Source organism: Dromiciops gliroides, chromosome 3, assembly GCF_019393635.1.
Source record: "Dromiciops gliroides isolate mDroGli1 chromosome 3, mDroGli1.pri, whole genome shotgun sequence".
In the NCBI taxonomy this organism is placed as follows: domain Eukaryota; kingdom Metazoa; phylum Chordata; class Mammalia; order Microbiotheria; family Microbiotheriidae; genus Dromiciops; species Dromiciops gliroides.
Window position 1 is genome coordinate 661180633 of NC_057863.1, and position 20505 is coordinate 661201137.

The 20505-nt window shown below is 49.7% G+C and overlaps 2 protein-coding genes across 4 annotated transcripts; both read left to right on the plus strand.

Annotated features, from left to right (window-relative positions):
- Positions 1 to 471: 471 nt before the first annotated feature.
- Positions 472 to 3042, plus strand: IL11 (interleukin 11). 3 transcript variants are annotated; one of them, XM_043995352.1, is made up of 4 exons: positions 472 to 588; positions 1298 to 1384; positions 1460 to 1621; positions 2335 to 3042. In XM_043995352.1, exons 2-4 carry the CDS (start codon positions 1355 to 1357, stop codon positions 2503 to 2505), a joined length of 363 nt encoding a protein of 120 aa, XP_043851287.1. In that variant the 5' UTR covers positions 472 to 588; positions 1298 to 1354; the 3' UTR covers positions 2506 to 3042. The 3 variants fall into 3 exon arrangements, with proteins under 3 accessions (XP_043851287.1, XP_043851288.1, XP_043851290.1); XM_043995353.1 differs by lacking the exon at positions 472 to 588 and adding an exon at positions 603 to 870; XM_043995355.1 differs by lacking the exon at positions 472 to 588 and adding an exon at positions 881 to 944.
- A 1467-nt stretch (positions 3043 to 4509) lies between these two features.
- On the plus strand, positions 4510 to 10825 carry FAM71E2 (family with sequence similarity 71 member E2). The gene is made up of 11 exons (XM_043994044.1): positions 4510 to 6127; positions 6557 to 6578; positions 6737 to 6756; positions 6852 to 6931; positions 7124 to 7179; positions 7276 to 7340; positions 7449 to 7798; positions 8051 to 8261; positions 8316 to 10025; positions 10443 to 10510; positions 10694 to 10825. Exons 2-9 carry the CDS (start codon positions 6572 to 6574, stop codon positions 9846 to 9848), a joined length of 2322 nt encoding a protein of 773 aa, XP_043849979.1. The 5' UTR covers positions 4510 to 6127; positions 6557 to 6571; the 3' UTR covers positions 9849 to 10025; positions 10443 to 10510; positions 10694 to 10825.
- The last annotated feature ends 9680 nt before the right edge of the window (positions 10826 to 20505 follow it).

Sequence of the window (20505 nt, forward strand, 5' to 3'; positions counted from 1 at the left end):
CTCCCCCCCCCCCCTTAGGGCCGGGATTCCGGCGTCCGGGGGCGGAGGGAGACGCCCGGCCCGTCTGCTTGCCCCGGGCCGCGTCTGCTCTGCTGGGCGGGGCCCCTGCCTCCGAGGGAGGAGGGGAGGGAGCCTGAGCCCCAGTCCGCCCCCTCAGGGCCCCAACCTCCACCGCCCCCCTGCCTCAGCTCCCCGGCCCCCCTCTCCCGATCTCTGCCTTCTCCCATCTCTCCCCGTGGCTGTTTCCTTTCCCCAGATTTGTGCCGCGTAGTCCTGGCCGTGCTAAGCCTGTGGCCCAGCCGAGCCGGGGCCTCAGCACCCCCACTGCCACCTGGGTCTCCCCGGGGCGCCCCTGTCCCGGGCCCAGGGGAGTCCCGAGCTGAGCTGGACAGCGCCGTGCTCCTGACCCGGGGGCTGCTGCGAGACACCCGGCAGCTAGCAGCTCAGCTGGTGAGACCCCGCCCCTTTTCTCTTTTCTCCTCCCCTCGTCTCCCCTCCCCATCGCTGCTCGCCTAGGAAGGAAAGCAGCAGGCCCCTCAGAACCAGAGAGGTGGGGCGGGAGACTCAGAGACACCCAGAGAGCGAGAGGTGGGTCGGCAAACGCAAAAAGGAGAAAGACGGAGAGAACTAGACAGAGAGAGGACGAGAGACAGACGCAGACACACAGGCGCAGACACACAGACGCAGACTGTGTTTGAGGGGGGTATCCCAGGGACCGAGTTAGACAGACAGAAACAGGTTGCCAAGGAAACACTCAAGGACAGAGAGGCAAACCGAGGGAGAGAGAGAGAGAGAGAGAGAGAGAGAGAGAGAGAGAGAGAGGGAGAGAGAGAGAGAGAGAGGAGGATGGGAGGCCAGTGAAACACGCAGGTGAGTGAGGAACTGCTCAGGAGCAAAGCTGGCCAGCCAGAGATGGCTGCTTGGTTGACAGAAGACAGAGACAAGTAGGGAGAGACTAAAAAAGCAGGGAGACACAGAGAGGGTTGAGTGGGGAGAGTGTGGAAGGAATATGACGGCGATGCTGGGAGAAAGACTGAGAAATTCCGAGGCAGATGGGCTTCCAGGGATAGAGAGGGCCTGAAACTAGGGGAGGGGAGAGGGTCAGATGGAAGAGACCAAGAGACAAGGCCTTATCACTGGGGGGGAGGGGTATGGAGAGGTAGGGTGCCAGTGGGAGGCAGAGAGACAGACATTCAAAGGCAGGAGACCAGAGCTGGGGCACCTGACTCAAGAACAATGAGGGGGAGGGTCTGGAAGGATTCCCCCTCCTCATTTTCTTCCTGCTCCCCCCCCCCAGAAAGCCAAGTTCCCAGCAGAGGGAGATCACAACTTGGACTCTTTGCCAACCCCTGGGATGAGCTTTGGGGCCATGGGGGCCCTGCAGGTGAGTGGGCTCCAACAGGGGTGAGGGTGCTTGGGGTCAGGGCAAAGGTTGCTGACTGCTTGTCTCCTCTGCAAGCTCCCCAGTGTGCTGACCCGTCTTCGGACTGACCTCCTCTGCTACCTGTGGCATGTACACTGGCTCCGACGAGCCGGGGGCCCAGCCCTCCGAAGCTTGGACCCGGAGCTGGGGGCTTTGCAAGTGCGGCTGGACCGACTGCTCAAGAGACTTCAGATCTTGGTAGGACCCAGGAACCCCCAATGCACCCCCTTGACACCCTGAGGCAGAGGGAGGCCCCGGGAAGCTGGCTTACCCTTGGCTAAGGTCCAAAGACCGCAATCCCAAATGATATGAGGCTATGGCCCCCCCAGGGACCCTCATAAGCCCTAGAATTGCTATCAGGGACCCGAAATAGCTGATCCTGGAGACCCTCACCCCACAACCCATCGGCGCTCTGAGGGCCTCAGAAACATGACTCCAGACCCAGGAATCTTGTTGGCACTTGAAAGAGTATGCCCTTGAATCTCTAGCCCAGGCCTGGAGACTGAATCCAGGGATGCCCATCTGGAGCCCCCAAACCATGCACCTGAGGGCCCCCAGTCTAGCATTTGAGACTCTGGACCCCCTAAGCTCCTCTGACTTAGAGACCAGAGTTACCCCAGGGGTCTGAGATCCTGGGGCTTCCTCTGACCCAGGTCCTATGCCTGGGAAGCTGGGAACCCCTAACGGAGACCCCCCCCATTCTGGATCCTGAGACCATAGACCTAGGTATTCTTATCTAAAACCCAGAAAGTCTGGGGTCCGGTTACCTCTACCCTACAAAGCTGAGAGTGGATCCAGGCACCCCTAACCCAGAGGGAGCCCTCCAATCCTGGGACCCTGGGAGGTCTTTCCCCGCCCAAACAAATCCTTGTATGCTGGCTTACTGACCCGTGTCCATCCTTTCCTCACAGATGGCTCGGCTCTCCCTACCTAAGCCTCCGCCCGAGGCCCCAGCCCCACCTCTGGCCCCGCCAGGGTCAGCCTGGGGGGGGATCCAGGCAGCCCATGCTGTGCTGGGGGGGCTTCACCTCACCCTGGACTGGGCTGTGAGGGGTTTGCTGCTGCTGAAGGCTCGACTCTAACCTCCCCTAAGGGGAGAGCAGAAGTTTGGGCCCTGGTGTGGGGGCCCTTGGCCTGCCTCCCTTAAAACCCTTTTTAATTTATTTATTTATTGGGGGCTCAAAGAGCTGGGCCCATATGCTCTGGGCCCCCTCAGAGTAGTCCCCCCCTTTCTGCCCCTTCCACACCCCAATTTTACAGAACCTTGCACAGCAATGCCTTCTATTTATAGCTATTTATTCGGGGGGTGCTGCTGGTCTGGATGCTGGGGTCCCTAAGAGGAGAGGAGACAGGTGTCCTCTCCTCAGGGCCCCTGAGTGGGGGGGGGGAGGCTCATCCGGCTTAATGGCTGAGGGGAGACAAGATCCCCCTCTGGTCTCCTCTTCCTTGCCCACCTCTAAGTTATTTAAATTATCACTTTTCTTTGGGCTCATGACTTGACTCTTCCAACCAGCCCTGGCCCTAACTTTGGTACCTATTTATTGTAGTTATTTCTCCTTGTGTTTTGTACAAAAGAAATGTAAGAGATAAAGTTGGATCAATAAAAAATTGGCATCTTCTCTCCGATTTGAGGGATTGGGGTGGGACACCATCCATCAGGGCCTTGGGTGCTTGGGGAAGGGATGAAGCAGATATGAGGGGGGAAGCATATGGGGGGGAAGCAGCCATGGGGGAGAAAGGTAAAGCAGACTTGGGGGAGGGGGAGGAAGCAAGAAGCAGTCACGGGAGAGGAGGTGAAACAGACATGAGGGAGGGGGGTGAAACAGACAGAAGGGGGATGAAACAGACATGGGGGAGGGGGTGAAGCAGACAAGGAGGGTGAAGCAGACATGGGGGAGGTGAAACAGACATGGGGGAGGGGGTGAAGCAGAGAAGGGTGGGGGGGGGGTGAAACAGACAAGGGGGGTTGAAACAGACAAGAAGGGGATGAAACAGACATGGGGGAGGGGGTGAAGCAGACAAGAAGGGGATGAAACAGACATGGGGGAGGGGGTGAAGTAGATGTGGGGGCCACTTTCCCTGACATCAGGCTCCAGACCCAAGTGCTCCTCAGTGACTAGGCCGGCAGGGCACAGCATTAAGAACTATGGGCCCTGGGGCAACTAGGTGGAGCAGTGGATAGAGCACCGGCCCTGGAGTCAGGAGGAACTGAGTTCAAATTTGACCTCAGACACTTAACACTTACTGGCTATGTGACCCTGGGCAATTCACTTAACCCCAATTGCCTCACCAAAAAAAATAAAAACTATGGGCCCTGAGAAGGCTTAGAGGACTGTGAGGGAGGCACTGGGTGGGCAAACAGTGAGTCCTTATTCCAATATGGGGGGGGCTCAGAGAGATTATCTGACTTGCCTAGTAAGTGCCAGAGGCAAAATTGGAACAGATGTTTCTCCTGACTCTAAATGTAGCATGCTTGACTTAGTGATGACAATTGCTTGGGTGGGAGGATTGGGACCCCAGCAGGGCCTGATCACTGGGAGCAAGGACCAGGATCCGCAGGAGAGTGGGGAGGAAGGAGAACCCAGGCTAGATCTGGGCATCAAGGAGCCTTGGCCTAGCCAGGCCTCCTGAGGCTTTGCCCAGTGGGGCCTTCCCTGGGATTAAGGATTTGGGAAGAAACCTCAGCCTCAGTCTGAGCCACCTAGCAGGGATGCCCATCACAGAACCACAGATGGGCAGGGTTCAAGGGTTGCTCAGGGCCCTTGGCTCTAATCCTCACTTTTTTCCTGGGGCAATCTATGTAAAGTGATTTGCCCAGGGTAACAGCTAATATGAGTCTGTGGTCAAATTTGAGCTCAGGTCCTCCTGACTCCAGAGCTGGTGCTTAAACTACTGTGTCACCTGGCTGCCCCTAACTCTCACTTTAATTGGGAAGGGGCGCCCCTCCCCCACCCCCTTGAGGTCTGCATTGAGTCAGGGCTCTAGCACAGAGCTTTCCAGTTGTAAAGAGTCTTCTCCCTCCAGAGACTCTCTAGCAGAGACAGGACTGGGCTAAAGGCCCCTCTGGGAGCCCAGGTCTTTGGAATCCATTTTTAGGGGAGACTTTCATCTCTCAGCAGTTTTCCTGAAAAAGAGAGGAGGGACCTTGAGAGGGGGCCAGCCTCTTTTGAGGCCTCCAGGGTCACTGTGACCAGCCCAAATTCCAGCTACATTTGTCCCTTGCTCCAAAACCTCAGAGGTCCCCCCAGAGCCCTGAGGCTCACCTTCTCAGTCCAGAATGCTGGCCTGACCCTCCCCAACCCAAGCCCAGATGTCCTCTACCATCCTTCTTCAGTGCCCATTTCATCCCTCCTGCCTCCCTTTGTCCCACCCAACTCGGTGCCCAGCATCAGTCTGGGACTCCTCCCTCTCTGTGCCCACCCCATGCCCAGCACCAGGCCCCAGTTGTGTAACATACCTGACAAGTGGGCACCCCCACCTTCTGAGTCAGTCCAGGAGGTGCTTCTTCCAAAGTCTTTCTCTTGCTCCCCGCTTGGACCGGTCTGGGGAATGTTGTCTCTCAGTTCCCCTCATAGGCCTGGGGGCCTTTGAAGTTCCTTGACCCTCATGACCTGTGAGGTCACAAAGCCAGGAAGTAGTCCTGGCTCAGGGCCCAGGTCCCAGAGAGAGCCCTCGCGTGCTGGCCAGCCTGCCCTCCCAGAACGCCATGGCCAGTGCTCCCCCCCCACCGGGAGTATCCCGGCACTCCCCAGACAAATCCCCCAATTCCAGGGGCCCCGATCCTCCCTAGAGACAGCTGCTCCCCTGGCACCAATGATGCCCCCCGTATCCTCACCAGGTGGGGCTTCGTCCCCGGGCACCCGGAGCTGGTTGTGGGGCGGGCAAGGGGGGCATGAGCTCTGCCCAGTCCTGACCTCTGCCGTGCTTCCTCCTGGATCTCAGCTGTTCTGCACAAAGGGGTCTTCCTGAACGACGTGGAGCACTCCTTTCAGCCGTGGGTGCCACTGCTGGGCCATCTACAGAGGACCATAATGGAGGGCGAGTACTTACCTCTGGGGCCGCTGCTGCCGATGTTCGAGAGTGACTTCTTGCAGGTGCCCCCCGGGAGGGCAGGGTGCGGAGAGGGGGGAGAGAAAGGGAGCCCCCCAGGCATCTGGGGGGGGAGGGGGCCCCAAGGGACAGCTGCGTCAGGGTGCTTCCCAGCCTCCCTGCCCCACCCTCCCTAGGTGACAAACCGGGGGGAGGCTATTTTTCTACACAAGAAGGAGAACCCCGTGACTATGGGCGTGGCATCCTCCATCCCTGGGCGCCTGCTCCCGGACCTCATCCTGCTTGCCCGGCCAGTCGGAGACAAGAGGCAGCAGGGGCTCGAGCTCACCAGGTGACCCGGCGGGGCCCCATCCCTGACCCCCGGGCCCCCTGCCCCTAGAGCTGCCTCCCTCACCCTGTGGTCCCTGCAGGCTGCTGCCCACGCACCTGGCCCGTTTGTTCGTCCACAACGTAGCTAGCTGGAGGCTGAAGCTGCGCTTGGCCTCAGGCCGCAGCTTCTACCTGCGCCTGGATGCTGAGCGGCAGGAGGGCTGCTTCCTCTTCAACCGCTGGCGCTACCTGGTCTACCTGCTTCGCGGGCCCGCGCCAGCCTGGGCCCCCCAGGCCCACAGGGACGGCTCCTCCAGCCTGCTGTCCATAGACAGTAAGCTCAAGGTGAGGTGTGGAAACAAGCTGGGGCTCTTGCCAACCCTGAGCCCCAGCAAGTCCAAACTGAACTCTTGGCACCTTTCTCAGGCCCATCCCAATCCAGCCCTAGTCCCTGACTGGTGAGGGGGCCAGGGCCCTGGATCCCTTAGAGAGGAGATCTGGATGCCCTAGTCCCTTCAAGAGGAGGCTGGGGACTCCGGATACCCTAGTGCCCTCCAGAAGAGGAGGCTGGGGGAGTCTGAATGCTCTGGGGGATCCCAATGCCCTTGTCCCTTCCAGAGGAGGAGGCTGGGGGGTCCAGATGTCCTAGTCCCCTCCAGAGGAGGAGCACGGCAGTTCGGAGTCCTGGGTCCCTGAGGGAGGGGGTGTAGGGGGATCTGTTGGCCTGGGCCGATATAGTCTTTCCTCTGACCTGCACTCTTCATTCTTCTCCAGGACAAGAAGTGGAAGATGTCTGGTGAGAGAATTCTCTATCTCTCCTTTGCTCCCCCTCCATGCCTCCCCACTCCCCCATCTCTCTCTGAGCCACTGTACCTCCCTGGGTGTCTCTAACTGGGCCTGAGGGGGTGCACTTGTCTCCCTTGGTCACTGAGCATGCTGCCTGTGTCCCCACAGAGTCTGCAGCAAAGGCCAAGGTAGCGGGGCTGGGGAGCCTGGGCCGCCCATGGGCCGCAGCAGGGATGTGGCCTGCAGCCTCCTCTGACTGGATAGCTTCCCCCACTCCCTCCAGGAGATGAGGTCCAGAGCAGTCGGTGACTCCGTCCCCTTCATGACTCAGCTGGAGGCAGCAGCCTGCAGAGAGGCACAAAAGTGGGCCTGGACCCCAGGGCCTGGGGGGGGTAGGGGACAGCCCTCATTCTCCAAGGCCTGGATCCCTGGGAGCAGGGTTGGGGGGGACGGCCACAGGTTTGGGGCGAAAGCCACTGGGTCCCTGGGGGAGGGCACAAGAGCAGGGGCTCAGGATGCCCAGGACGCTGGAGTCCAACGGAAGTGCTTCCATAGACCAGACCGTAAACGCTGCAAGAGGGACCCTTCTGGAGCTTGTGGGGAAGAGGAAGGTGAGAGATTGGCCTGGATTCCCGGCTCTCTGCTGCCCCCTCCCCCCGCAGGGCTTTGGGGGGGGGGGCTGACCTGGTCTTGCTTCTGCTCTTCAGGACAATCCACTGTCACCATCTGGACCCTCTTCAGCATTATCTCCAGCACTTTGAACCGGCCCAAGGTACTGGGGGGCCCTGGGGCCAGCAGGCAGGAGGCCAGGATCCTTAGGGCTAAGGGGGAGTCAGGGGTCCCTGAGGGACTCACAGCCTCCTCTCTCTGGTCTCCTCAGGCCTCAAAAACACCCACCCCAATGACTTCAAGTTCGGGGCACTCAGGCTTTGAGCCCTGTGTGGTTCCCTGCCAGACCTCATCCTCCTGGCTGGGCTCCCGCCGACCCACCAAGAAAACGTTTCGATCATCAGACTCTTCCAGCCCATTCCTGTACTCCACCCCCCAGTCCCAAATAGATTTCTCCATGGCTTGGAAAGATGTCCACCCACATAAACATGCCTGGTTTGAAAGTCCTAGCACCCTTTCCAGCCGCCTAGCCTGGGCCCAGCCCCTGCCCCAAGATGCCCAACACAAGGTTCCACACAAGACGCTCCTACCGGCTAAGCCCCTAAAGAAGAGACTTTCCAAGTATGTAATGATCTCCCCATCACTGGAAGTGTTCAAAGAGAGATTCATAATAGGGCTTATTGAAGACACATTTAGCTCCAATATGCTGGGGGTGGTGAGTCCCTGAGGAAAGAGAAACCTAAGAAATGATCTCTCCATCACTGGAGGTATTCAAAGGCAGTTTGGACTCAAAGTGATCTCAAAGACCCTTTCCAATTTTGAGATTCTATGAGGCAAGTGGTATAGGGGATGTGTGTGATCTTGTGGTTCCAGGTTGCACTTAAAGCAAACGATGCCCTTCAAAGAGTCTAAGGAAGCAGCAGAGTTACCCCTTGTGCAGTTCACCCAGCAAGAGGACAAGTCCTTGCTGGCTGCAAGGAAGTCCAGTCCCAAGCCCATACCCCACTCCCTAGAACTCTATGAGTCCACCAAAATGTCCCACCTTTCCACCAAGTCCTCGATCTACCCACCTGACCCGATCAAGGCCCCAGACCCCACCCCCTCCCCCAAGACCCCAGAGCCCTTCCCCTCCCCCAAGACCCCAGAGCCCACCCCCTTCCCCAAGGCCCCAGAGCCCACCCCCTCCACCAAGGCCCCAGAGCCCTCCCCCTCCCCCAAGACCCCAGAGCCCACCCCCTTCCCCAAGGCCCCAGAGCCCACCCCCTTCCCCAAGGCTCCAGAGCCCACTCCCTCCACTAAGGCCCCAGAGCCCTCCCCCTCCACCAAGGCCCCAGACCCTACCCCCTTCCCCAAGGCCCCAGAGCCCTCCCCCTCCACCAAGGCCCCAGAGCCCTCCCCCTCCACCAAGGCCCCAGAGCCTACCCCCTTCCCCAAGGCCCCAGAGCCTACCCCCTTCCCCAAGGCCCCAGAGCCCTCCCCCTCCACCAAGGCCCCAGAGCCTACCCCCTTCCCCAAGGCCCCAGAGCCCTCCCCCTCCACCAAATCCTCACCCCAACAATCCAAGAAGTCTTCTTTCCACCTGTTCACCAAGGCTTCACCCCAACAGTCCAAGAAGTCTTCTTTCCAGCCAACTACCAAAGCTTCACCCCAACAATCCAAGAAGTCTTCTTTCCACCTGTTCACCAAGGCTTCACCCCAACAATCCAAGAAGTCTTCTTTCCACCTGTTCACCAAGGCTTCACCCCAACAATCCAAGAAGTCTTCTTTCCACCTGTTCACCAAGGCTTCACCCCAACAGTCCAAGAAGTCTTCTTTCCACCTGTTCACCAAGGCTTCACCCCAACAGTCCAAGAAGTCTTCTTTCCAGCCAACTAGCAAGGCTTCACCCCAACAGTCCAAGAAGTCTTCTTTCCAGCCAACTAGCAAGGCTTCACCCCAACAATCCAAGAAGTCTTCTTTCCAGCCAACTAGCAAGGCTTCACCCCAACAGTCTAAGAAGTCTTCTTTCCAGCCAACTAGCAAGGCTTCACCCCAACAATCCAAGAAGTCTTCTTTCCAGCCAACTAGCAAGGCTTCACCCCAACAATCCAAGAAGTCTTCTTTCCAGCCAACTAGCAAGGCTTCACCCCAACAGTCCAAGAAGTCTTCTTTCCAGCCAACTAGCAAGGCTTCACCCCAACAGTCCAAGAAGTCTTCTTTCCAGCCAACTAGCAAGGCTTCACCCCAACAGTCCAAGAAGTCTTCTTTCCAGCCAACTAGCAAGGCTTCACCCCAACAGTCCAAGAAGTCTTCTTTCCAGCCAACTAGCAAGGCTTCACCCCAACAGTCCAAGAAGTCTTCTTTCCAGCCAACTAGCAAGGCTTCACCCCAACAGTCCAAGAAGTCTTCTTTCCAGCCAACTAGCAAGGCCTCACCTGACCAGTTTACCAAGGACTCAAAGGCACACCTCATCAAGGCCTCAGCTGACAAGGCTGCCAAGGCTGCCAAGTCCTCAGGCAGTTCATCCTCTGAACACTCCCTGACGTCCACTGCTGTCTCACTCATACTGTACACTCCAGATTCCACCAGCCAATCAAAGGACGGCTTATCCTCCCCATCCACCAACACTTCCTCGGATAAGTCCAAGAAAACCTTAAAAGCCCCACCTAACAAAGCCTCCCCTAACCACTAAGCCTTGTCCTAACTGCCCCGTCCTCCCAGAGTGATTTCGTCCTACCCACCCACCAAGGTCTCATGCCATACCAGGCTCAGAAATCCCAGCCGGTCCAATTTGCCAGAAAAGACTGGGGAGCTCTCCACCCATGGCCTCTAGGACTCACCCAATGGACTTTCTGGGCTCAGACTCCAGGTAAGAAAGCCCAAAGTTCCAAGTCTTCCATCCCTTCCTTCTTCAGGGACATGAGTATTCTACCCCCAAATCCCTCCTAGAAATCTAGGCATCCCTCCCCATCAATACTCATTTGTCTCTTTTTTCTTTTCTTTTCTTTTTTAAGTGAGGCAATTGGGGTTAAGTGACTTGCCCAGGGTCACACAGCTAGTAAGTGTTAAGTGTCTGAGGCCAGATCTGAACTCAGGTCCTCCTGACTCCAGGGCCGGTGTTCTATCCACTGCGCCACCTAGCTGCCCCCTTCATTTGTCCCTTGACACCCAATCATCTCCCCAAATCCCTATCTCACTCAGAGAACAGGGTGTTCTTGTTCCTCATCCCATCTTTAAGGATTCAATGACCTAACTCCAGCTCTCTTCTTTCTCTCAATCCCTCCAGTCTACCTTCATTTATACGTAGGACTCACAAACTCCGTCAAAGACTCTATGTTAGGATCCTGAGGGAAGGTAATGAGTGTCATGATTGTGGCCCCATTTCCCATCTAAGTTTCCATCCCCTTTACCTTCTCAGACTCAGACCCAATCTTTAAGTCCCCTTTACTCCCTCTCAGCATGCAGGCCAATAACCTTGTTCTCCCTGAAGGCCTGAAGCAACTAGATCCCATCACTTTGACCCTCCTCCCCATATAGGTTCCTTGGTATTGAGGAGATCTCTTCTCTCCCCCTACCCAAATGGAAGAAGAGACTCAAAGATGTTCCTGACCTGAAATGTATATGGGACTGATATGGGGCTTCTGGCCCCCAGATTGACTGATTAAAAGTCTGTGAATGAGAGCAAATTGGATGTCCTTGTGAATTGCTATCTCCCCCCACTCCCACCCAAATATGTGTATGTCTGTCTGTGTGTAAAAAGCTACATTTCCCATAAGCACCTGGGGCAGCTCTAATTTTGTCAGGCCTTGACTGGATATGGCCAATGCCATGTGGAATTGTATTGAGATGTGTGAGAAATGATTATTTCTCTCTTGTATTAATAACTAATTATTGGATCAGAACCAAGGTTTTCCCCTTTTCGACTTCCTAAGAGATTTCCCCAAGTCAAGGTTTAATCAGACAGTCAAAGAAATTCTAAGTTTAGGCTAATGGGTGCATTCCTGCTTATTGTGTTTGCTCAGACAGATCTGGGAAAATGTGGTTCCTCCCTTTGGTCAAACAGGTGATACGGAAGTTGACCCTCATTGTAATATAGTCTACCCTCTCACTGTGATATTAATTTTCTTATTAATTGTTAACCAATTAGAGGGGTTTTTTTGTTTTTTGTTTTTGTTTTTTGGTGGGGCAATGGGGGTTAAGGGACTTGCCCAGGGTCACACAGCTAGTAAGTGTCAAGTGTCTGAGGCCGGATTTGAACTCAGGTACTCCTGAATCCAGGGCCGGTGCTTTGTCCACTGCACCACCTAGCTGCCCCCTTAATAAATTAGAGTTGACTGCCACCCTCAGAACACCTACTGTTCCAAGGGCAGATAAATTGTGAACCCATTGCTATGAGGGCCATTCCAGAGGACCACTGACCTCTTTTATTAATAACATGCTAGCCTTATTAATAAAATTATTAAATTACCCAGAAACTTTGCCTCTCAAACTTTTTTAAACATCACAGGACAGTGGACTTGTAGTCTAGAGACTTGGGTTCAGGACTTACATGTTAATGATTTAGACATAAATAATGATATTATTAGCAAATTAGGGGAGGGTAAAATTTTTTCGTATCATATCTATGGACAAAGGAAGAATTTATGACAAAAAAGAGAGAGCATTATGGGATGTAAAATGGATAATTTTCATTAAGTTTAAAGTTTTTGCAGCCAAGATTAAAAGAAAAGTGGAGAAGACAATTGATAAGAAGTTTCTCTTATTTCTCAAATATATAGAGAACTGAGTCAAATTTATAAGGATATGAGTCATTCCCCCAATTGATAAAGTGTCAAAGGATATGAACAGGCAGCTTTCAGAAGAAAATAATCAAAACTACCTACAGTGAGATGATTAAAAATATGAGAGACAGAGTTTCTGGGTAATTTAATCATTTTATTAATAGACCAGCAGGTTATTAATAAAAGGATGGTGTTTGGCTGTCTCTCTCAAACCAAAGACCCCCTAATGGTGGTGGGGTCAAAATCATATGCCGTTTAATGAGGAGTTGTTCCCGAGGAATGCCTAATCACCTCTGATTGACCAACTTAATTTGGAGATAGGCTATATTAAAAGGAAGAGCTAATGCCAGACTCCCAACCTTGGGCTAACCAAAGAATGCATATCCATTTTCAAAAGATAAGCCAAGTAGCCCCTCATCTGAGGAGAGTTCTTCCTATCTAAATAAAGGTCTATCTCCTAAACAGGACACAAGGGAATCTTCATCCCAAACCAAAATTTTAAGGCCCTAACAAGAATTTACAAGGGTTGATTTTATCAAGATTCCTAGGGGTTTGTAGCCCTGAGCAGGGCCAAAGAGAATTGACTTTATTTTATGAAGAAGGGCTAGGGGCAGCTGGTGGTGCAGTGGATAGAGCACCAGCCCTGGAGTCAGGAGGACCTGAGTTCAAATCTGACCTCAGACACTTAACACTTACTAGCTGTGTGACCCTGGGCAAGTCGCTTAACCCCAATTGCCTCACTAAAAAAAAAAGAAGGGCTTTGGAACAGGGGAAGTCAGGATCGAATCTCCAAGATATTGGTTACAAATTTAATAATTTCTCACAATAACTGAACCTTTAAGATATTGGTTACAAAAAAAATCATTTCTCACTATAGCCATATGGAAAAAAAATTTCTCTAAATCACTATTGATTAGAGAAAGGCAAATTAAAACACCTCTGTGGCACCATCTCAGATCTGTCAGAAATGACAAATGCTGGAGGGAATGAGGGGAAAATAAGTACACTAGTGAAATGTTGGGGAGTGGTGAACTGGTCCAATAATTCTGGAGAATAATTTGGAACTATGCCAAAGAGTTATAAAATCGTGCATACACTTTGACCCAGGTCTGTATCCCAAAGAGATCAAAGAAAAAAGAAAAAGACCTACATGTACAAAAATGGTTATAGCAGCTTTTTTGTTGAAGCAAAGAATTGAAAGCCAAGGGGATGACCATTAATTGAGAAATGACTGAACAAATTGTGGTAAGGTTGGTTGTTGTTCTTCATGTTTGAAGAAGACCAAAATAATATCACTATGTTGGGGACAGGGTACAATGTGTCTGAGGGACACACTGAAGGACTTATGATGAAAAATGTTCTTCACCTTTGAGGGTGGCTAATGGCTGGACACAAACAGTCCATATGAACATTTGGAATCAAACTGTCTCTAAATTGGTGCATCTCACATTTCTTTTGAGCTACTGCAATTCTGCTTTGCTTATAGAGCACAGTGCCTTCTTTGATGTGGGCATGCCATGCTGGGCAGTTCTGTGCCAGTGTCTCCCCTGTCTCACAGTTGATACCAAAGTTCTCCGGAGAGACCTTGAGAGTGTCCTTGTATTGCTTCTTCTGATCTTTGTATGAGCACTTGCCTTATGTGAGTTATCCATAAAAAATAGTCTTTTTTAGGCAAACGTCTGTTTGGCATTCGACACAATGTGGCCAGCTCATCTGACTTGCACTTTCTGCAATAGAGTTTGAATGCTTGGCAGTTCAGCTCAAGAAAGTATAGTTCCAAGGTAAGTGAACTTATCCACAGCATTCAAAATTTCTCCATTTTCTGTAACTGATGGTTCTATGTAGAAATGGTACAATGCTGGCTGTAGAGAACTCCGGTTTTCTTGGTGTTAAATATCAAGCCAAAATTACCACAAGCAGCAGAGAATTGATTGATACTCTGTTACATCTCAACCTCAGAGGCTGCATTGAGTGCAAGATCATCTGTCTACAAAAAAAAGTCATGAATCAACTTTCCACTTTAGTCTTGGCTTGAAGCTTTTTTAAGTTAAATAATTCACCATCAGTGTAGTGATGTCATGTTTGTCCTCATTGAAGGCATCTGGGGGCAGCTAGGTGGCGCAGTGGATAGAGCACCAGCCCTGGATTCAGGAGGACCTGAGTTCAAATCTGGCCTCAGACACTTGACATTTACTAGCTGTGTGACCCTGGGCAAGTCACTTAACCCCCATTGCCCTGGGGGGAAAAAAAGGATCTGAGGCTGTATTTGAACTCAGGTACTCCTGACTCATTGAAGGCATCTGACCACAATACTGAAAATGTGATGCTAAAAAGCATGACAGCAAGTGCACAGGTTTTGCTCCATTGGTGACTGGTTCATTATCCAGAACCTGGGTAAGCCTGCTGTCATGAAATTGACATACAATAATGAGGAACTTCTCTGCACATTCAAATTTTGCTGTGATTTTCCACACACCCTCGTGACTGATAGTATTGAAGGTCATGGTCAGACTGACAAATGTGTACAGACCTCTGTCCTGCTGCTGCCATTTCTCCTGGAGTTGTCAGGCAGCACATACTATTCCTCAGCCCTTTCTGAAGCCACACTGGCTCTCAGGTAGAGATAGCATCTTCCAGGTGGCATTCAGGGCATCATAAAAGCACTTTGGATTGTTACTACTAGCATAAAACTGAATTTCATCTGCCTTCTTCCTGAGCCAAGAATCGTGCACCTCTCTAAACTTTACTTTTTATGGGGGTAAATACTGCCTTCTTAGAGATGGAGAAGCTATCTTGCTAGTAAAGCCTGTGTAGTTCTTGTTTTTTATTTAGCAGCTTCTGCATTTCCCTATCATTTTCATCAAACCAGTCTTGATGTTTGTGAGTGTTCTGACCCAGATGAGCAAATGCAGTGCTGTACACCAGATCTCTGAAAGCCACCCATTCCTTTTCTGATCCACCTTTGCCAATCATTTGTTGGCTCAACTTTCCCTCCAAGTTAGCACCAAACTATTCCTGCACAGAGAAGTGCTCTGATCTGTTGACATTAAGTCTTCTGGTAGTCCTCTTGCCTTGGAGGCACCACTTTTATTAAATGTGAATATTTAGTTTAGAGAGGATAAGTCTGTGAACGGTCCAGCACGCTGCACCACATATTGCCTTCATCACTCTCACATCCTGTCTGTCTCTTCTTACAATGACATAGTCTATTAAATGCCAATTTTTGCTGTGAGGGTGCATGCATCCTCAGGGTTTTATTGCAATAAGGTGGACAGAGAGCATTGATGATGAGGAGGTCATGAGATGGATAGGTCTTTAGTAGTAAGTGACCATTTCTGTTTCTGACTCCATTCCTCCCAAGGATTCTCTGTCATGTCTGATAGTCTGTGCCTGTTCTGGTATTAAAGTCAGCTAGAATTATAAGCTTGTTCTCACATTGATGATGAGGGCCTCCAGGTCTTCCTAAAGTTTTTCTTTGACCTCAGGGTTTGTCATGGTGAGAGCATAGGCACTGATGATGATGGCATGCCATTCTTCTTCAAGGGGCAATCACATTGTCACCAGTCTGTCATTCACTCCTTTTGGGAGGCAGATTATCTTGTTCACTAGATTAGTTTTGATTGAGAAACCTACACCAGCTTCATGATGCCCCTCTTCACTGTGGTCACTCCAGAAAAACGTATCCATCCCTGACTTTGCTAAGCTGTCTTTCACATGCCAGCCTTGTTTCACTCAGTGCTGCTATTTGCATGTAACACCTGCTGAGTTCTCTTACAACATCTTTCAAGTCTACTAGATTTTGTGCTGTCTCTAAGTGTGTACACATTCCATGTACCTATGGTGAGAGGAATCATCTGCAAAAGTTTTTGAAAATTTTTTTGTTTTGAATGGGGTGGGATCTCTGTCTGCCTCAGTAAACAGACCAGGGTTGGGTAAGCAGACAATTTTTAGGGTACCTTTTCTAGCCCTTTCCTCATACCAGCAGGTGAGCAATGCGGTCTTTAAAAGGCTTCTTAGATATTTAGGGGGCTGCCAAATCCCACTGGTGCTTCCAGTGAGAAGACCACCCTATGACCTGGGCTGCCTGTGTGCTGGGTTGTAAGTATACCTCCCAGCGTATTCACACCTGCTGCTTTATCGTTTGCCTGTTGCCATAGGATTTTGATGTAGATAAAAATGGTCAAGTGGTGTGGTTGATGTCTTTTGACTCACACATGGATTGGATTTAAGTGAGGCAGAGTTGTGAGAAGTCATCAGTGTCGGGGCAGCTAGATGGTGCAGTGGATGGAGCACCGGCCCTGGAGTCAGGAGGACCTGAGTTCAAATCCGGCCTCAGACACTTAACACTTACTAGCTGTGTGACCCTGGGCAAGTCACTTAACCCCAATTGCCTCACTAAAAAAAAAAAAAAAAGAAAGAAAGACAAGAGAAGTCATCAGTGTCACTCTTTTGCCAGAGTCATCTAAGGTCCAGTGAGAAGACAAAGGTTAAGATGACTGATGATGGTTTGGAATGCAGTGCATGTCCTTGGTGTCTTCCACATCTAACCAGGCTCTAAGTGCTCCCCTGTGTCCACTCCAGCCATCACCTTCATGGCTGTTGGAACAAATTCTTATCATCCACCTTTTGCACTGAGGGAAGTCTTCACATGTTTGGGGTAGACACCTTCCTAACTCACCAACAGTTTTGAGACCCTTGCTTTAACCCTTCTGTGAAAACAGTTTCCGTACATGCTATGGCTTCTTGGAGCCATAGGTGGGAATTGGGTACATTAGGTGAACACCAAAGATGTAAAGCAGTCCTGAAAGGCCTCAGCAGCTCTCATACCAGAGGAGCTAGTCTTCCCCATGCTGTGGTATATGATTGTGATGGAATGCTGTTGTGTTATAAAAAATGATGAGCAGAATGCTTTTAGAAAAAAAAAATTGGGGAAAACTGATATGAACTGATGCAAAGTGAAGTGAGCAGAACAGGAGATCATTGTATACAGTAACAACAATATTGTATGATGATCAACTGTGGACGACTTAGCTATTCTCATCGATATAATGATTGATCCAAGACAATTCTGAAGGACTTATGATGGAAAGAGTAAGTAGAATATGAATGCAGATTGAATCACGCCTTTTTTTTTAACTTTCTTTATTTTTATTGGGTTTTTTTGTCTATTTCCTTTTGCAATATGGGTCAATAGGGATATTTCGCACATGACTGCACATGTATAATTTATATCAAACTGCTTGCCTTCTCAAGAAGGGGGGGCAGGGAAGGGAGATAAGGAGAAGATTTGGAAATAAAATTAAAAATAATAAATGTTAACAAAATTTACATGTAATTGAGAAAAATAAAATAGGGTGGAATAAAATGAAAGGCATCTATACAACTTTAAGAAAAGAAAAAAGAGACTTGCATGTTAAAGCAAAGCTATGGATCTCCACTAGTTTGGAGAATAAGGAAACTGTGTGTAGTCAGTTTGGAAATGGAGACCAATGGAATCCAAAAGGAAATGAAGACCAATGGAGACCAGAAGGAAATACAGACCAAGGTATAGGGAACTCACCAGTCAACTTAGACTGAAAAAGTAATGTGGAAAAGATAGAAGCTGAGCCATGTAACAGATAAGACCCAGAAAAAGACTAAGAGCACTTTGAGGAAATTTGGGACATTAATCACCATTAAAAAACAAATTTAAGAGGGAGTGCAGAAACCAGAAGTTCCCTTTGAGAGAGCCGTGAAATTCATTTTGAGAGAACCGATTTTTATTTTTAGTGAGGCAATTGGGGTTAAGTGACTTGCCCAGGGTCACCCAGCTAGTAAGTGTTAAGTGTCTGAGATGGGATTTGAACTCAGGTACTCCTGACTCCAGGGCTGGTGCTCTATCCACTGTGCCACCTAGCTACCCCTGAGAGAACTGATTTTTACTCTTATTCTTTTGGAGAAAACATCCTGACAAGAGACTCTAGGCACCCCGCCGAGTGAACTGAGTTTCCTTGGATTGTAGTTCCTGTGTTTTGAAGAAGGTAGCAATGGCCACCAGCAGTTGGAGGTGACTCTGATTGTGGCCTTCCTCACAATGGATACATATTCACAAATGTATTTCTACATGTATAGCTTGGCGTTAACTGTTGCTGCTAACAAGTCATCTAGCCAGTAATGTTGATGTTCCCTAAGCCTGAGATGCCAAGGTTTGCTACTGAAAAAAAAAAGAGAGAAAGTTTATGAGAAAATAGGTTTCTCCAGTTTTTCTAAGCTGGGAGCAGGGAGCAATTCTTTATTCGATCAATGAGAGAGATTTTACATTTTAGTTTGTGAGGCAATATCAGTCAGTTAACAAGCATTTATTAAATACTTACTATGTACTCCACACTGAGCTAATTACTGGAGATACAAAGAAAGGCAAAAACCAGGTGGTCCCTGGCCCCAAAGAGCTTACATTTAATGGGGGGAAACACCATGTATATAACTAGGTGCATAGAAGATATTGCTGCTGCTTGTCTTTCATTCTCAAAGAGGACCATGATGTCAGGAGGTGGTCATGACTTTCACTGTATTGGATTTAAGTGAGGGAGGGCTGTGCAAAGTCACTCTCTCGCCCAGAGCCATCTGGGTCTAGTTGGCAAGATATACGTCAGGGTGACTGGATATGGCCCCAGATGTTGTTGGGTGGTGGTGTTTTTTTAAGGCAATTGAGGTCAAGCGATTTGCCCAGGGTCACACAGCTTATTGTCTGAAGTCACATTTGCGCTAAGTTCCTCCCAATGTCAGGGCCAGTGCTCTATCCACTGCGCCACCTAGCTGCCCCACAAGATATACACTGAGTACATAAAGAAAATTTGAGAGGGAAAGGCATTAGTTGAGGGGGACCAAGAAACATTTCCTGGAGAGAGTAGGATTTCAGCTCAGGCTTGAAGGAAGCCAGGCAAACAGTGAGGGGGAGGTGTGAGGAAAGAGCATTCTAGGGTAAGGAACACCCTAGCTGCTGCAGATCCTCAGAGATGGAGTGATAGGGCCTAAGAACTGCATATAAGTAAGCCAGTGGAGTGGGATCCCAGGGAGTGACAACAGAAGGTTGGAAAGGTTGGGAGAAGCTTTAATTTAATTTTTTTTATTTTTGGAAGAAGCTTTAAATGCCAAAGGACTTAATTTTTAGTATATTTCTATCTTTCATTAAATATTTTCCAAATACATGTAATTTTTTAATTCATTTTTTAAAATTCTGAATTCCAAATTCTTTCTCTCCTTCCACCCTTTGAGAAGGCAAACAACCTGATATTGACTGTATGTGTGAAGTCATGCAAAACATTTCCATATTAGTCATGTTGCAAAAAGAAAACACACACACACACAAAAATGTTAAAAAAAAAAAACCAGAGAGAAAAAGAAAATGAAAAAAAAAAGTATGCTTTAGTCTGCATTCAGAGTTTATCAGTTCTTTCTCTAGAAGTGGATAGCCTTTTCCTTATGTGTCCTTTGGAAGAGTCTTGCATCATTATCTCAATCAGAAAAGCTAATCCTTTCACAGTTGGTCATTGTTATGATATTGCCCTTGTTACTATGCACAATGCTCTCCTGGTTCTTTGTATCAGTAGTATAAGTCTTCCCAGGTTTTTCTGAAACTATCCAGCCGGCCACTCTTTATAGCACAATAGTATTCCATTACAATCATATACCACAACTTGTTCAGTCAACCCCCAATTGATGGGCATCCCCATAATTTCCAATTCTTTGCCACCACAAAAACAGCTGCTAGAAATATTTTTGTACAAATAGGAACCATTTTCTTCTTTATCTTGAAGGTAATTAGTAGTGAAATAAATAAAAACCCCAAGAGACAGAGTTTCCGGGTTGTTAATAATCAATTTATTAATTAGACTAGCCAGCAATTAATACATTGATGGTCAGTGGTTTCTCTCAGTAACCAAAAACGTGGAGACCCTGAAATGCCTTGAATCCCTTCTGAAAGGGAACTCCCCTGACAAGTGGAAACTATCCATTGTTGGGCTGAAGGGTGGGAGTCTGGCCCGTTTGGCTCTGAGAGGTCTAGAGAAGCTTTGGTCTGGCCTGAAAATGCACAACCACACCCTAATTTATGGGATTAGCAAAAAGCAGGCCACCCACGAAGTCTTACAGACAAAATCCATTCATTAGGGATTGAAGAGTGTGGGGCAGGTCTCTAAAAATGAGACTAGGAGCACTAAAACTCTAGAGCTGAGGACAACATAAAGATAACATTTCAAAGCTTAGGACGATTAAGAGGCAGGGTTTGGGTTTTTGTTTTCCTAGTTTGACTATAATGGGATACATAGAGGAAGGAGGATCAAAGAAAGGAACTTGGCTTGGGGTGGATGAGAGAATGATAACTGACCACAGAGATGACGACTGACAACACAAGGCAGAAATGAATGCCCAGTTATTTCCTGGCTTCTGTTTTTGTTGCCAAGGAGAATGACCTTTGCATTGGAAAGGGCAGAACAAAAAATGACTGACAGAGCATTGATAGCCAAGATAATGAGTACCTACTTGGCTTTGATGAATTTGTCACCCAGCCCAGAAAAACAGCATTTTCAG

What these genes read in the sequence shown, in the direction of transcription:
- IL11 (XM_043995352.1), top strand. Translation starts at nt 1,355, where the DNA reads ATGAGCTTTGGGGCCATGGGGGCCCTGCAG. An exon ending in GGGCCATGGGGGCCCTGCAG is followed by an intron (nt 1,385 to 1,459) that starts GTGAGTGGGCTC and finishes CTCCTCTGCAAG; the next exon opens with CTCCCCAGTGTGCTGACCCG. An exon ending in TCAAGAGACTTCAGATCTTG is followed by an intron (nt 1,622 to 2,334) that starts GTAGGACCCAGG and finishes CTTTCCTCACAG; the next exon opens with ATGGCTCGGCTCTCCCTACC.
- FAM71E2 (XM_043994044.1), top strand. An exon ending in GCACTTTGAACCGGCCCAAG is followed by an intron (nt 7,341 to 7,448) that starts GTACTGGGGGGC and finishes TGGTCTCCTCAG; the next exon opens with GCCTCAAAAACACCCACCCC. An exon ending in CTAAAGAAGAGACTTTCCAA is followed by an intron (nt 7,799 to 8,050) that starts GTATGTAATGAT and finishes TTGTGGTTCCAG; the next exon opens with GTTGCACTTAAAGCAAACGA.